The sequence below is a fragment of the Apium graveolens genome, chromosome 9 (assembly GCF_009905375.1).
Source record: "Apium graveolens cultivar Ventura chromosome 9, ASM990537v1, whole genome shotgun sequence".
In the NCBI taxonomy this organism is placed as follows: domain Eukaryota; kingdom Viridiplantae; phylum Streptophyta; class Magnoliopsida; order Apiales; family Apiaceae; genus Apium; species Apium graveolens.
The window spans coordinates 166,467,093-166,483,318 of NC_133655.1; the positions used below are offsets into that span (position 1 = coordinate 166,467,093).

General features: G+C 36.3%; 1 protein-coding gene across 1 annotated transcript; it reads right to left on the reverse strand.

Annotated features, from left to right (window-relative positions):
- Positions 1 to 6,614: 6,614 nt before the first annotated feature.
- Positions 6,615 to 7,076, reverse strand: LOC141685716 (uncharacterized). Its single transcript, XM_074490804.1, has one exon. The coding sequence runs from the start codon at positions 7,074 to 7,076 to the stop codon at positions 6,615 to 6,617; it is 462 nt and encodes a 153-aa protein (XP_074346905.1).
- Between the last annotated feature and the right edge of the window lie 9,150 nt (positions 7,077 to 16,226).

Consider the following 16,226-nt stretch of genomic DNA (forward strand, 5'->3'; position numbering starts at 1 on the left):
AGTTTAATAATATTTTTATTTAACTTGAATTTTGTTTCAATTTTTATTCCGCACTAAATTCGATTAAAAGGTATAGTTTGTATTCAACCCCCCTTCTACAAACACATTGGGACCCAACAATATCGACAAGCCAAATCGAAGAACTGAAGATTGAAGATATCGACAAGTCATTTCTTCACTAGAGAACTCAGAGTTATCGACAAGCCTACATTCAGTAGAGAACTCTAAGTTATCGATAGGTCAAGTTTTACTAGAAAACTCAGAGATATCGATAAGTCAAAATTCACTAAAGAACTCGGAGATGTCGGTAAGGTGAATTTGACTAAAGAACTCTGAGATATCGACAAGTCAAGAAGCCACTAGAGAACTAAGAGTTATCGATAAGTCAAAGTGAAGATGTGAAGACTAGAGATCTCGACAAGTCTAAAATATCTTATAGAGAACTGAAGACCTCTATAAGACAAACCGAATATAGAGTACTAGAGATCTCGATAAGCCAATACACTTATCGATATGTCCAATGTTCTATAGACCTAAACTGGAGATCTCGAGGTACAGTCTCAAAGTACAGAATTGCAGACCAGTTTAATATCCAAGATAAACAATCAACAAACAATCCAACAGCTGGATTGACAAGTCTACAAAAAGCAGCTTGAAGAATGTGCAAGATCAATGACAAAGATTAACTGATAGAGGAAGATTAAAGTGAACACGGGATGCTAAAGATATGCTAAGACAGAAATGGAAGATTTTCTTTTCTATAAATATAAATAACAAGTGACAGTTTAGAAAAGCTAATAGCATGTTTATTATCCACTGTGTAAACCAGCAGTTAACTAAGTTATAAAGTTAACACTGGTCCTTTAGTCAGATGTAACAATTTAGATAAAAATTTATTGTAACACTCTCATGAAGAAGCTGAACTCTATAACATCAAAGAGCTTAGAATTTTTATAGCAAAACAGTCTTAATTTTAATATAAAATTAAGTGAGTTTTGAAGATCTGTATTCTTTATTTTCTATAAGTTTAAATTCTGCATGAACACTTTTCTATAAAAGAATTAATTTACTTTGTTCAACCATTAACTTTCAAGAAAAGCCTAAAAACAGAAAAACACATTCACCCCCCTCTATGTGTGATTCATTACCTAACAAGTGGTATCATAGCAAAATCTAAAAGTAAACAGATTTAAGTTCTTAGAAGAATGAATACACAGAAAATTAGTAACATCAAAATTCCTACTTTTGACAAAACTAACTACACTCTTTGGAAAAAGAAAATGATGTTGTTTATTAGGATGGCCAATCCACTCTACACTCAGATCCTCAAAAATGGACCCTTCACTCTTATGGTTAGAGTTGAGGAATCTACAAATGGAGACATGGATATCCCTGCTCATTATGCTCCAAAAGATCCTGCTGAGTATTCTGACCCTGAAAAGGAGAAAGTTTCCCTCGATAGCAGCTTACAACTGATTTTGATTGAGTCACTTGACAATGTGATGTACAACAACATTGTCAACTGTGACACTGCCAAGAAAATATGGGAAAAGATTGAAATACTCTGCGAGGGAACTGAGGAAGTTAGATCAAATTAAAGAAGGATACTGATTTCACAGTATGAGAGTTTTATGGCTAAGCCAAATGAAAGTATTACGGAAGTGTTTGAAAGATTTAACAGGATGATAAATGACTTGCAGCTCCATGACAAATACTATGAAGCTGAAGTTCTAGCTAACTCTCCCTGATCATTTGGAACAGAAAATCTTAGCAATCAGGGAAGGAAGAGACTTGAGTAGGATAATACTGGAATTTTTATATGGAATTCTTAAAACATATGAACTTGAAATGATTCAGAGGAAATCATTGAGATCTGGACAAGGACATGTTATAGATGGCTCGAGTGTTTTACTTGTAAATGAAGGTCAAACATCTAATGATGAACCAAGATTTCATATTCCAGCTGCCTCAACAAGTGAGCAAAGAACAATTAATTCACAGGAACAAGTCATTCTGGAATTGGAAAAATATGAGTTCTATACACTTCAAGAACTGGATGAGCTAGATAAGTCAATGGCCTATTTGGCTAGAAAATTCTCTAATATTAGAGTAAGGAAGCCAAGATACTTCAAAAGTAAAGGACAGTCTTTTAACAAAGATAACAGCAGGAAGGAAAAAGGGAAGTACAATTCTGATAGCAAGAATGGCTATAAAAGAGGATCTGTTGACAGATCTAATATAAGGTGCTTCAGTTGTGATGAACTAGGCAACTTTGCTACAGAATGCAGGAAACCTAAGAAGGCAAAGAAAGATAAGGCTTATCTTGAACTTGAAGCAAAGTATGAAGCTCTTCTGAAGAAACAACAAAGCAAAGTTTATATTCCAGAAGGTAAAAGATGGGATAACTCTGAAAATGATGAAGATGAATAACTAGGAAACTATGCACTCATGGCCTTGGAGCAAGGAGAATCATCCTCATCTAAATCACAGGTACCAACTCTTACCTCCACTGATTTAAATATGAATCAATTTAAGGAAACTATAGAAAAGATGAGCACAGAAATGTTTCACATTTATACAAGCATGGTTGCTGCTAATGAAGAAGTTAACAGATTAACAAGTTAAATGAGAAGCTTGAAAGTGAAAAACAAGAAGTTGAATTGTTGACAGTGGAGCTTGAATCCTTGAAACAAGAAAATGGTTATCTGAAAAAAAAGCTCAAGTATGCAAATCAAATTGAGGCTGTGCTAAGAGAAAAACTGGAGAAAAGTGAAGTAAAGTTGAAATCCTTCAAGAATGCATCTGAATTGGTTGGTCAGTACCATGAGAAAAATAAACCATGTGCAAACATTGCTATTGATCTTGATTATGTTACCTTAAACAACAAAAAGAAAAAGACTGGTGATTAAGGAAAAGAAACAAAGAGTGAAAATGTTCCAGTGATGCTGAAAAATGTTGGTTCACCTGTGTTTAAGACTTGTGAAGTAAACTTTAGTGAGGAAGAATTAATTATCAAGCTAGAAATTGCAGATGAGGATAATGAAAAGAAGAATGCAAATTCAATTCAATCTTCCAAGGCTGAAGAAAATCTTATGGACAATCAAAGTACCAAGACTATTGTCAAAGAAACCAAGATTGAAGATGCAAGAAAGAAGAAGAAAAATAGAAATGGGAGAATTTGGATAAAAAAAGCAATAATCTGACCAATGTTGCAGATGTTCCTGGAAAGAAGTGTGAAAAATATGGCTCTGCATATCATCTAACTCACCTTTGTAAAAAGGGCGTTAGTAAGCCAACTGAAGGAGCTTGCAAATATAATGAAGCAGATTTGAATGATCCCTACTCATTTCGGTGATAAGTTTGGCTGCTTCCCTTGTAACTTGAAAATGATGAAGAGTTGCCACAAACTGAGAGTAGACCTTAAAGAAACAAAAATTGAGTCTACATCAGAAATGGAAAATGTACAAAAATCACTGAACTCTATTTTATCTGAAACAAATCACTCTACTTCTGCTAAATCAGTTAACAAGAAGAAAGTACCCAACACTGCTTAGGTCACTAAACACACCTGAATCTCATTGTATGCAGGGAAAAGTGAAGAAAGTCATATGGATCATTGACAGTGGATATTCCAGACATATGACAGGTGATAAGGCCCTGCTATCACAATTTGAGGAGAAAGCTGGCCCATTGTTGACCTTTGGAGACAATAGCAAAGGATTCACAATGGGATATGGCAAGATTGTTTCTGAAAATGTTGTCATTGATGATGTAGCACTAAAATATGGTCTTGAAGTGAATCTTCTCAGTGTTAGCCAATTTGCAGACAAATGCTTTCAAGTTTTATCTAACAAAGAAGAATGCACTTTTATCAGCAAGAAAATTGGTGAAGTTGCTCTGAAAGGAGCAAGGAAAGGAAGCTTGTTTGTTACAGACTTAGACTCAACAAATAAGGATGGTATTTGCTGCTTCTACACCAAGGCATCAGAAGAACAAAGCAAGCTATGGTATAAGAAGCCGTCTCACTTGAATTTCAAGGCAATTAACAACTTAGTCAAAAAGGAGTTAGTGAGAGACATGCCCAAACTGGAATTTGCTCAAATTGAAGTTTGTGAAGCTTGTCAGAAAGGAAAGATGAAAAGATCTAGTCACAAGTCAAAAACTGTGAATTCCATAAGTGCACCCTTGCAACTTATTCACATGGACTTATTTGGGCCAGTGCATGTCTTATCAATTTCAAGGAACAGATATGCACTTGTGATGGTGGATGATTTCACAAGATACACTTGGGTAGAGTTCATGTACTCTAAAGATGAAACTCCACACATCATAATTGAGCACATCAAGAAGATAGAAAAATAGGCTGAAGATTACAATTGTGTGAAAAGACTGAGGAGTGACAATGAAATAGAATTCAGAAATGTTACATTAAGTGAATTCTGTAAAGGCAAAGGCATTGTTCAAGAATTCTCAGTTTCCAGGACACCTCAACAAAATGGAGTAGTTGAGAGAAAGAACAGAACATTGGCTGAAGCTGCTAGAATAATGCTGTAACACGCCAAGCTACCAACAAGTTTCTGGGAAGAGGCTGTCAACACTGCATGTTATACTCATAACAAATATCTCAATAACAAGGCACAGGGAAAGTCACCCTACTCAATCATGTCTAAGAGAAAGCCTACTGTAAAGCATCTTCATGTGTTTGGAAGCAAGTTTTAAATTTTGAAAGACAACTCTGAATATGTGGGAAAATTTGACTCAAAGGTCTTTGAAGCAATTTTTCTAGGATATTCACTGGAAAGAACAGCCTACAAAGTTTATGTGCTTGAACAAAAGAAGATCATGGAAAGCACAGTTGTGACCTTTGATGATGACAAGTGTCCAGGCTTAGAATGCCTTGATGAACATGAAGCTGAAGCCCTTGCATTTGAAAACCTCAACATTGATAGTGATTATGATGGAGAAGATGAAATCAATGCACAACCGATGATGAATGAAGAGACTATTGAACAGGAAAATCATGGGAATGGAAGCTCATCTCAAACACCTGAATTTGATGGCATAAACTCTGGGGGAGAAAGAGAAGAAGGATCTACCAGTCATACCAGTAATGAAGAAAATGATGAAGGCACAAGTCAACAAACTCAAACAAGGAAGTGGGATATAAGTCACTCTAGAGAAGCAATTATTGGTGATCCTATTGCTGGTGTGAGGACTATAAGTGCAACTGCTAATGAATGTCTACATGCATGCTTTCTGTCTCAAGTAGAGCCTAAGAAAATTGATGAAGCTCTGCAGGTCCTACCACTCTCTGACCCCTAAGGACTTCACCGATATTATGGCGGGTCCAGATTTGGAGAGGATAAAGCTTATGGGTTCTCAATCTTTGGCCTTGGTATGGGTCTTCCCTCTTTAACTCCTTTTTCTTTTATATATGCTCGTAGCATTCTCTTGCATGACGCTCTTTTCTTATCGTTTTGTTTCAGTCCAATGCTTATTTCCAAGCGGCTGTGAGGCAAGCCGAATCATGGAAGAAGGCTTCGGATAATGCGGACAATGCCCTCATGAGGCAACAGAGGAAGTATGCTGCGCTAGAGAAGAAGATGAAGCGCAAGGAGGAGGAGCTAGGAGAGGCGAATACCGAGCTGGTCACTCTGAAGGCCGAGAAGGATATAGTTATTGATTCTTATCTGGACACGGAGGAGTTTGCTTAGTCCATGATGTTTAGGGACAACACAGTGTTCCCTGGGTTCTTTAGGACTAGTTGGGACACGACCATTGGGACCGTGAATGAGGCTTGTCCCGACATTAACCCAGCGGACTATGTGTGCCCCGATGATGAGACCTTACTATAGAGGTTCCGTACTCGTGTAGTTGTCTCGGATAATGCCCCTCGGGATCAGCTTCTTCCCCCTCCAGAGTTGTCTTCCAGGCCTGCTTCAGCGAATCTCAGCTCTTCTTCTTCCGAGACCGACACCGCTGAGACGTCGAGTGAGAGCGGAGGAGATGACGACATGGATGCCGATGGCACCTCTGCTTCGTAGAGTCTTCATTGGCCCTGCGTGGCTTTGTTATTTATATTCATAACTTATATCAACCTCTTCTATTTATCAAACTTTATACTTTTTTATTTTAATTCATGCACTTGGTTCATTTGTTATAATCTTATGTGTTGTTAGAATTCGATATCGCATGTTGGAAGTTTTAAAAATTCCATAAACTCTTGGGATTTATCCCTTACACAAGTCTTAGTAAAACTAAAACTTGAAAAAAAATAGTCTTATAAAACATAAAATCCTAAGCAAGCAAATCTTCCACGTGCTTTTAAACCTATTTGCCATTTTGACAAATGAACATCTTTCCCATCAGACTTATACGTAATAGACTTTGAGGTTCTGAGCATGCCAAGTTCTTGGAACTTCAAAACCGTCCATAGTTTCCAGCTTGTAGGATCCTCTTCCTTGAACACTTTTGATCTTGTATGGCCCTTTCCAATTTGGGGTGAGTTTTCCCTTCTTCCCAATACCAGAAGCTTCCACCTTCCTTAGAACCAAGTCACCTTGCTTGAAGAACCTTTATTTTAACCTTAAGTTATAGTAGAAAGAAGCCTTTTTCTAGTAATCCACTATCTTGTCATGTGCCTCATCTCGTACTTCATCAACTAGGTCCAGGGCTAGCCTTTTCCCTTCCTCCTTTTCTTCAGCATTGTATGCTTGGATTTTTGGAGTCGAGTGTGATATTTCCACAAGAACAACCGCCTTCGCTCCATACGCCAACATAAAGGGTGTTGCTCCGGTTGTGATTCTACAAGTAGTCTGATAATCCCAAAGTATTGGGAGTATTTCATCCACCAAATTATTCTTGGATTTCTCGATCCTCTTCTTCGGCCCATCTAAAATTATACGATTTTCCACTTTCGCTTGTCCATTTGCTTGTGGATGAGCTACGGAGGTAAACCGCAACTCGATCTCATTCACCTCACAATACTTCCAGAACTCTTCATTGTTGAAATGCGTTCCATTATCAGTGGCCAGGATTCGAGGAATCCCATATCTGCATAGGATATTTTCCCACATAAATTGTGCAACCTGCTTGGTCGTGATCTTGGCTAAAGGTTTTGTAACACCCCCAAATCCGGGGTCGGGGATTCGGGTTGTCACGAGTTCCATTTCCTTTATCAATACTTAATCTTAATATTCAACCAACTACTGAGTACTGTGACCTCACAATATACACACACACACATACCACAAGTTATAGTCTCAGAGATGAATACCAAAATTAACACAAGTCATTTTATTCTACAATTATAAACCGTTACACCTAAAAAGGGTTTATGAATAATTTATATATTCTTTGCCATTATTACAATTCATAATATACATAAGTCTGGTTCATCAATAGTTGAAAGCCTAGCCTATTGGTAGTTCCTACCTCAGCTACGGCGGCATCAACGCTTCCAGAAAACCGCGGAACGTTTCCTGATCGCTTACGAATTGGAAGCTTGGTCCTGTTCATCTTTTCTATCTGTCGTTGTGTGATGAAAGAAGAAAGCAAGGGTGAGCAACAAGCCCGTCGAAATAGTATGTATAATAATTAATAATATATGAGCATTCTCATAGTATTCATGAAAGTCTTGGTCAAGAAGAAATGAACCAAGTTGATATCTTAACGCGACCAAGTCGCCAAATATTCAGTATATATATATATACATATATACTTTTCACAATCTTTGAAATCCTCTGACATGTATAATATACACAGAGTTCCAGTTTATAACTGTATAAAAATATCGTTACAAGGTGATCTCATATATCTAACCTTGTCTCAACGTTTTTCTGAAAATCTTTATCATGCATAAGATAATCATTAACTGGATATAAGTTGACAAGATGAAGTTACAAGATACTCCAATATACTTATATCTTTTCCGAATACTACTTGAACCACCACCGTTCAAGGTATAAACAGTTTCGAAAGTTCATCACATAGATGAGACTACAAGATAAGACTTGGATAGATCCAATCTTTGAAATATTATTGAATAAAATGAAGTTACGAGATACTTCATTTGATGGAAACACCATTATAATTGCTTAACCCTGTCAATGCTTCGACAACCACCCATTCGTAGCCTTTGGACCGAAATGCTCTGGGTAGTGTTGCAGAAATATCCAACTGGATGATGAACTCATTACAGGAGTTTGCCGCGCCAGGAAGACCACTTACGATGATCAGTCGCAGTAGTGCAACCCCACCATTTTCTACATGTAGAGGAGAACCTGTCGGATTTACTTGTCAACCGAACACTGGACTCCTAAGGAATGGACCGTCTTAGCGGAACTTCCAGGCCATTTGGGCCAATATAATAAGGCTGGGCCTGTGCCACTCGACCACTTACGCCACTCCTAGTTAAGATGAAATCCATGACTCTGAAACGTAAAGCTCGTCCCCCCTTTCCCCAAGAAGAAACTTGTTGATATGCCTCCACCAAAAAGTCGTATCTAGTTGGAAAGGAAAACTCACCGATATTTTCCAGGCGATGCCTGTTAATGGATTAACTTGTTCCAAGAATTTTACTTCCCGAGTGTTGGGTAAGTAATCAAAAACTCTTTTATCAAAATAGCAACCTTGTTGCGAATATAAAATACACCGCAGAGCCGGATCCCTCTGGTTTTGAGCGAGTATTTAAATCCCCTTCGAAAGGAGGATCTTAAATATAAAAATGAGTTTTGGGATCCGCCCTAACTTTTAAAATCATTTTGAAGACTCGAAAACATTTTTAAGAATGTTTGGAGTAATGCTGATTTAATAAAATAAATCAGTCCCGATATATTAGAAAATATCTGAATATTATTATTTAAATAATATTTCCATAAGGGTGATCTTTTTAAATATAATCGAAGTAGAATTTTTAAAACTTATACTTGAAATGATTATTAAATAACCAAAGATATACTTATACGAAAGTACTATCTTTATTTGAATAATCAAAAGTAAGTTTGATTATCGACACATTATTCTTTAATAAAATAAAGAATATTATTTAATAAATAAGTGGAGTCATAAGTCCTCGAATGAATATTCAAAAAAATAATATTCATTAAATAAAATAAATGGAGTCATATGTCCTCAAATGAATATTCAACATAATATTCATTAATATGAATAAACGGAGTCATAAGCCCTTGAATGAATATTCAAAATAATATTCATTAATAAAAATAAAGTTATCGAATAAACCTTATTCGATTCATAGTTTTGAAAACTATATCTATATATATATAAATATATAATATACTCGGGAATATCGACTCCCGGTTTTAGAAAATGTTCACCTTTGGGTCCCCTATACTAAGGGTATACGCAACTACTGCTTATCTCTAGCATAGGTATTATGCAACTTATAAGCTTTTGAATCAACAATTAAATATCAAGATTATAAAATAGGCATGCATATAAATATCATATCACATGCTCCAATATATCGCAAGACTTTGCTAATAATAATCATGCACTTATCACAAGATAATGCATATACATATATACATCATAACAACAGTATAACGGGTAGAAAACTTGCCTGAGCGACTGGGGGTGATAAATGGCTTGGGATGAGTCTGGTAACCTATAAATAACATATAAGTTGGAATTAAACCAAAGTCAGTTATGAATCTATACTTTAACCAATTAGACTCTAACGCTCGCTTTGCGCTCAACGATTCTCTTAAGTCGCTCGAGTACCCTCGGCTCCACCATTTATAAATTATCCATTAAGAGTTTTAAGGCGATTCCTTCGCGAGTACCTTACCAACTGCCTAATCCACTTTACATAAATGTTTCCTACTCCAATTAGTCATTTAAGGTCTTTAACCAATGTATCAAAGTAAGGCGAGGGGTAATGGTTCGTTCGCGAAACGTCGTTACTTAAAACGGCCGTTTCTCCTAAACCGCACATCGGATTCAAACGAACCACATATCAAAACGAAGCTCGTAACATGAACTATCTAATAATGGCAATGGTCAAAACCTAACAGTGAGTTCTCGGGTCCTGATGTTAAGAACAAAACAGTCTAAAGTAAATCGGACATTACGACGGCTTTGTTTACGCGATTACCAATTTTTATCCTACTCCAAATTAACCACCAATCAACCACAATTCAACCATACAACCAAACTCCATACATACAACGCTACAACAGCCCCAACAACTCAATATTTCCAATTTTATACTACTTCCCAACATGAACTAAAAGCTTTACTTAAGTTCTTTAACTAATCAACAAGATTTACAACTCCAAACACATCACAAAACCAACCAATCTCTAAATACACAACAACCATGCCTCTCATGAACTATATCAAACAAAACCAAACCTAATGCTCAAAGTAAAGTTAGGGTTTAGAGGGGTTATACCTTCCTTGGAGTGATTAGAGTAGCTAGGAAGCCTTAAAAAGCCTTGATCTAGCCTCCTACAAGCATGATCTTTCAAAGAAATCAAGAACACATAAATTAATTTCAAGAAAGTACTATTCACCACCTTCTTGAATGATTTATAGGAAATTCTAGGAAAGGATTTTGAAGCTAAGATTCCTAGGAAGTATGTAACTTAACTAGGAGAAGCTAGGATAATTACCTTATAAATTAGCAAGTGGAGGAGCTTGGACTTCCCATTTCTTAAGAAAGGAACCGAGAGCTTTTGTTCTTGAAAAAGAAATGTCAACTTCTATTTTTGTGTTATGATTTTATTTTGGCTTGGTTGATGTTGTTTTGTTTGATAATTAACCTTTTAACCATGGTAAATTTTGTGTGGCTTAGAATCAACCAAGAACACACTTCTCTTTTGGTCATGCTTATGTCATCTTCCCATGTCATCCTCCCACATTTGTCCTCTTCTTGTTGGTGTGATGACATCATCATCATCATTAACCTCTTTGATTAACTCCTAATTACTTGGCTAATGACCGCTGATCTGTTATACGGTTCGCTTAACTTTCGTTCTCGTTTATCGTTTGAGGGATCATACCCGGGATCTTATTACTTGGGTTTCCTTAATCTTTCTCAATACATTATATTCCTTTTATGATCCTCTCTTATAATCCTTGTAATAACCCCAATTTTTGGGAAATTTTTGAAACCCTTATGAATAGTATTTTTGCTGAATGAGAAAACTTTTCACGCCACACTATGTAGGGGTTCTGATATGGATATTCTGAGATTTTATTAGTACTTTATATGGGATATAAGTGTATGTAAAGATCGTCAGAATCCAAATCCGAACACTTTGATTTTTCCCGGAAATCCAATAGATACGGAAAGAATTGAGTATAAGGTAACAGGATAAAAAGGATTTAAATTAAAGGATTATAAGAGAGGATCATAAAAGGAATACAATATATTGAGAAAGGTTAAGGGAACCTAAGTAATAAGATCCTGGGTATGATCCCTCAAACGATAAACGAAAATGAAAGTTAAGCGAACCGTATAACAGATCAGCGGTCATTAGGCAAACGATTAGGAAGTTAATCAAGGGGATTAGTGGGGATGATGTCATCCAACCAATAGAAAGAGGACAAGGAGGGGAGGATGACATCATGAGGATGACACAAGCATGACATGGGAAGGAAGGAGGTGTGGTTGAATGAGAACCACACAAATTCAAGGGCAACAAGGTAATTGACTAAATCAAACACAAAAACAAAGCAACCAAGCCAAGTAAAATCATTTTCATCAAAATAAAAAAGAAACCAAGGCATTGTTCTTCATGCTCTCGGCCAAAACAAAACCAGAACACTAAAACTGCTGTATCTCCTTCATTTCTCACTCAAATATTGTGTTCTATAGCTCATTGGAAAGGTATTGAGATGGCCTACAACTCTTGTTCAAAAGTCTCGTCCAAATAATCAGGGTAAGACCCTCATGTTTACAGTTCTTTAAATCGGACTTTTAGAAACTTCAAAGCCTAACTTTGTGTTCTTGATTTCTTTGGAAAGATCAAGCTTGTAGGAGGCTCCCTAAGGCTTCCTAGCAACTTAACACCTCCCAAGGAAGGTATAAACTTCAAACCCTAGCCTTTACTTTATTTGTTAGTAAGTTTAATGGTTGGTGTTGTGAAATGAGAAGCATGGATTGTGATTATTAGTAGTTTGGTTTGATTTGGAAGTGTTTTGGTAATTGAAGCTTGATTATAGTTCATAGGTCTTGATTGTGGTTGTTTGAGTTGAAAACCTTGGAGATTATGGACTGATGTGGTATGGTTTAGGTGAAGTTTTGTTGTATTGATGGTTATGAGTTGGTTGGTGGTTAATTGGAGTAGTTTAAACATTGGTAATCGCGTAAACATAGCCGTCGTAACGTCCGATTTTCTTTGGACTGTTTTTGTGCATAATATTAGGACCCGAGAACCCCCTGCTAGATTATGACCACTGCCATGTTTAGATAGCTCATGTTACGAGCTTCGTTTTGATATGTAGTTCGTTCGATTCCGATGCACGGTTTAGGAGAAACGACCGTTTCAAGTAACGGCGTTTCGCGAACGAAACTTTTCCCCTCGCCTTACTTTGAAACATAGGTTAAAGACCAAAAAGGGTTAATTAATGTATGAAACATTTATGGTAAGTGTGTTAGGCAGTTGGTAAGACACTCGCGAAGGAATCGCCTTAAAACTCGTAAAGGTTAAATTATTAAAAATGGTGGAGCCGAGGGTACTCGAGTGACTTAAGAGAATCAGTAAGCGCAAAACAAGCGTTAGAGTCTAAGTTAGTTAAAGTATAGATTTACAAGTGACTTTGGTTTAATTCCAACTTACTTGTTGTTTATAGGTTACCAGACTCGTCCCGAGCCATTCGTAACCCCCAGTCGCTCAGGCAAGTTTTCTACCCGTTATACTATTGTTGTGATGTATATATGTATATGCATTATCTTGCGATAGATGCATGATGTTTATATTAGCAAATGTTGCAATATATTGAAGCATGCTGCTATGGTATATATATGCATGCCTGTTTCATATTCTTTCCATATATAATTGTTGATTTAGTTGATAATACCTATGCTAGAGGATAGCGGTAACTTGCATATACCCTTAGTATAGGGACCCAAAAGGTGGAAATATTTTCTAAACCGGGAGTCGAGGATCCCGAGTATAATATATATATTTATATAAATATATGGTTATAGTTTTCAAAACTATTAATCGAATAAGGTTTATTCGATAACTTTATTTTATTTAATGAATATTATTTTGAATATTCATTCGAGGGCTTATGACTCAGTTTATATTATTAATGATTATTAATTGGATATTCATTTGAGGATGTATGACTCCTTTATTTTATTTAATGAATATTGTTTATAATATTCATTCGAGGTATTATGACTCCGCTTACTATTTATTAATATTCTTTATTTTATTAAAGAATAATGTTCGATAATCAAACTTACTTTTGATATTCAAGTAAAGATATTACTTTCGTATAAGTATATCTTTGATTAATTGCTATTCATTCAAGTATAAGTTTTCCAACTTCTACCTCAATTATTCTTTATGGGAATATTATTTAAATAATAATATTCAGATATTTCTTTCATATTGGGACTGATTTATTTTATTAAATCAGCATTACTCCAAACATTCTTAAAAATATTTTCGAGTCTTCAAAATGATTTTTAAAAGTTAGAGCGGATCCCAAAACTCATTTTTATATTTAAGATCTTCCTTTTAAAGGGGATTTAAATACTCGTTCAAAACCTGAGGGATCCGGCTCTATGGTGTATTTTATATTCGCAACAAGATTGATGTTTTGATAAATAAATTGATTACTTGCCCAATGTTCGGGAAGTAAGCCCATCTAACTGAGTCGGCATAAGCGACAGGTCGGGGTACGGTCTATCAAAGTGTAAGTGGCTGGGTGGTAGTCCATCAACGCGTGAGTGGCCGGGTAACGGTCTAGCGCGAGGTCCTAATGCGGCCAGGGTGATGACCGGTGAGGAATTCATCCATCTACAGTAGAAAAGGTTACTTATTGGTATCTTTGCCTGATCAGCAAGATATCTGGTTTATGCCAAAATTCTTTTCCTTTCCAAAATTCATTGGATATTATAACTCTGTTCATACTTTACATGACAGAGATTTTCAGGAAATGTATGAGATATATATATATATATGGATATATATATCAGGACTTAATGAAGTATCTCGTAACTTCATTATTTATAATGATATTTCAAAGATTGAATCTATTCAAATCTTGTCTTGTAGTCTCATCTATGTGATGAACCTTTGAAACTGATTATAACTTGAACGGGGGTAGTTCAAGTAGTATTTGGGAAAGATATAAGTATTTTGGGGTATCTTGTAACTTCATCTTTTAAACTTATATCTAGTTAATGATTGTCTTATGAATGACAAAGATTTTCGGAAAAACGTTGAGACAAGGTTAGATATATGAGATCACCTTGCAACGATATTTTTTGTGTATACAGTTATAAACTGGAACTCTGTGTATATTATGGATGGAAGAGGACTTCCAAGATTTTGAAAAGTATATATGTATATATACTGAATATTTTGCGACTTCATCGCATTAAGATATCAAACTTGGTTCATTTCTTTTGACCAAGACTTTCATGAGTACTATGAGAAGGCTCATATACTATTAATCATTATACATATTATTTTGGTGGGCTTGCTGCTCACCCTTGCTTTATTTCTTCATCACACAACAACAGTTAGGAAAGATGGCCAGACTCCAGCAGACCCAGCGCAAGCGCGTGGGAAGCATCCCGCGTCTTCCCGTTGATGTTGTAGCTGCTATAGCTGCAGAGGTAGATCTATTGTAGATCAGACCATCTACTTTTGAGAATCAATTATGTATAATTATAACTTGTGGCAGATAATGGCAGTTAACTGTAAATTTATCAAGTAATCATTTTGGGTTGTAATAACTTTTAAATTGTGGATTCAAAGACTTGTACTTATTTAAATTTCATCTCTGAGACTATAACGGGTTGTGGTGTGTGTTAGTGTGGGGTCACAACATAAGGTTATTTATTATTAATTAAGTGAAGTGATATTGTGGAAAGAAAGACCGTGACGACCCGGATCCCCGACCCCGGATCTGGGGGTGTTACAATCCTTGAATTTAAATCCTTTTTATCCTGTTACCTTATACTTAATTCTTTCGGTATCTGGTGGATTTTCGGGAAAAATCAAAGTATTCGAATTTGGATTCTGACGATCTTTACATACACTTATATACCATATAGAGTACTAATAAGATCTCAGAATAACAATAAAAGAACCCCTACATAGTGTGGCATGGAAAATTTTCTTATTCAGCATAATCAGCAAAAGCACTATTCATAAGGGTTTCAAAAATTCCAAAAATTAGGGTTATTACAGTCTCCCCTCCTTAAAAGGATTTCGTCCCGGAATCAGATAGAAAATGAATAGGGATGCTCTCTTAACATTGCACTTTCGAACTCTCAAGTAAATTTTCCCACATTGTGGTTCTACCACCAAAATCTGCCTAGTTTGATAACACTTTTTCTAAGCACTTGTTCCTTTTCGATCTATAACCCTTCCTGGTTGCTCCATATAGGTTACGTTTGGTTGCATGTCTATGCGCTCATACGCCCCTATTTGTCTGGCACCCGGATTACACTTCCTTAACATTGATACATGGAACACGTTATGAACTTGCTACATGTTCGGGGGTAGGGCTAGCTCATATGCTAACTTCCCAGTACGTCTTAATACCTCAAAGGGTCCAACCATTCGTGGGCTTAGCTTTCCTTTCTTTCCGAACCTCATCCATCCTTTCCAAGGGAATACCTATAACAGCACTAGGTCCCCTACTTCCTATTCCTTGTCCTTTCGTGTCAAATCAACATACTTCGTGTTCCCATCTTGGGCTACTACCAGCCGTCCTCTGATTAAATCTATTATATCCTTGGTCCTTTGGACCACTGCTGGTCCGAGCATCTTGCGCTCTGCAATCTTCATCCTAACATAAGGGAGATCGACATTGTCTTCCCTCAAGGATCTCATAAGGTGATACCTCGATACTGACATACGATCGATTATCGTGAGAAAACTTAATCCGCGTTAAGTGATCATTCCAAATTCTTTCAAGTCTATTGCACAGAATTTCATCATAGCTTCTAGCACTATAGCTTTGGCTTCTCAATACCCATTCTTTTCCAGTTCGTAATCGTTACTATC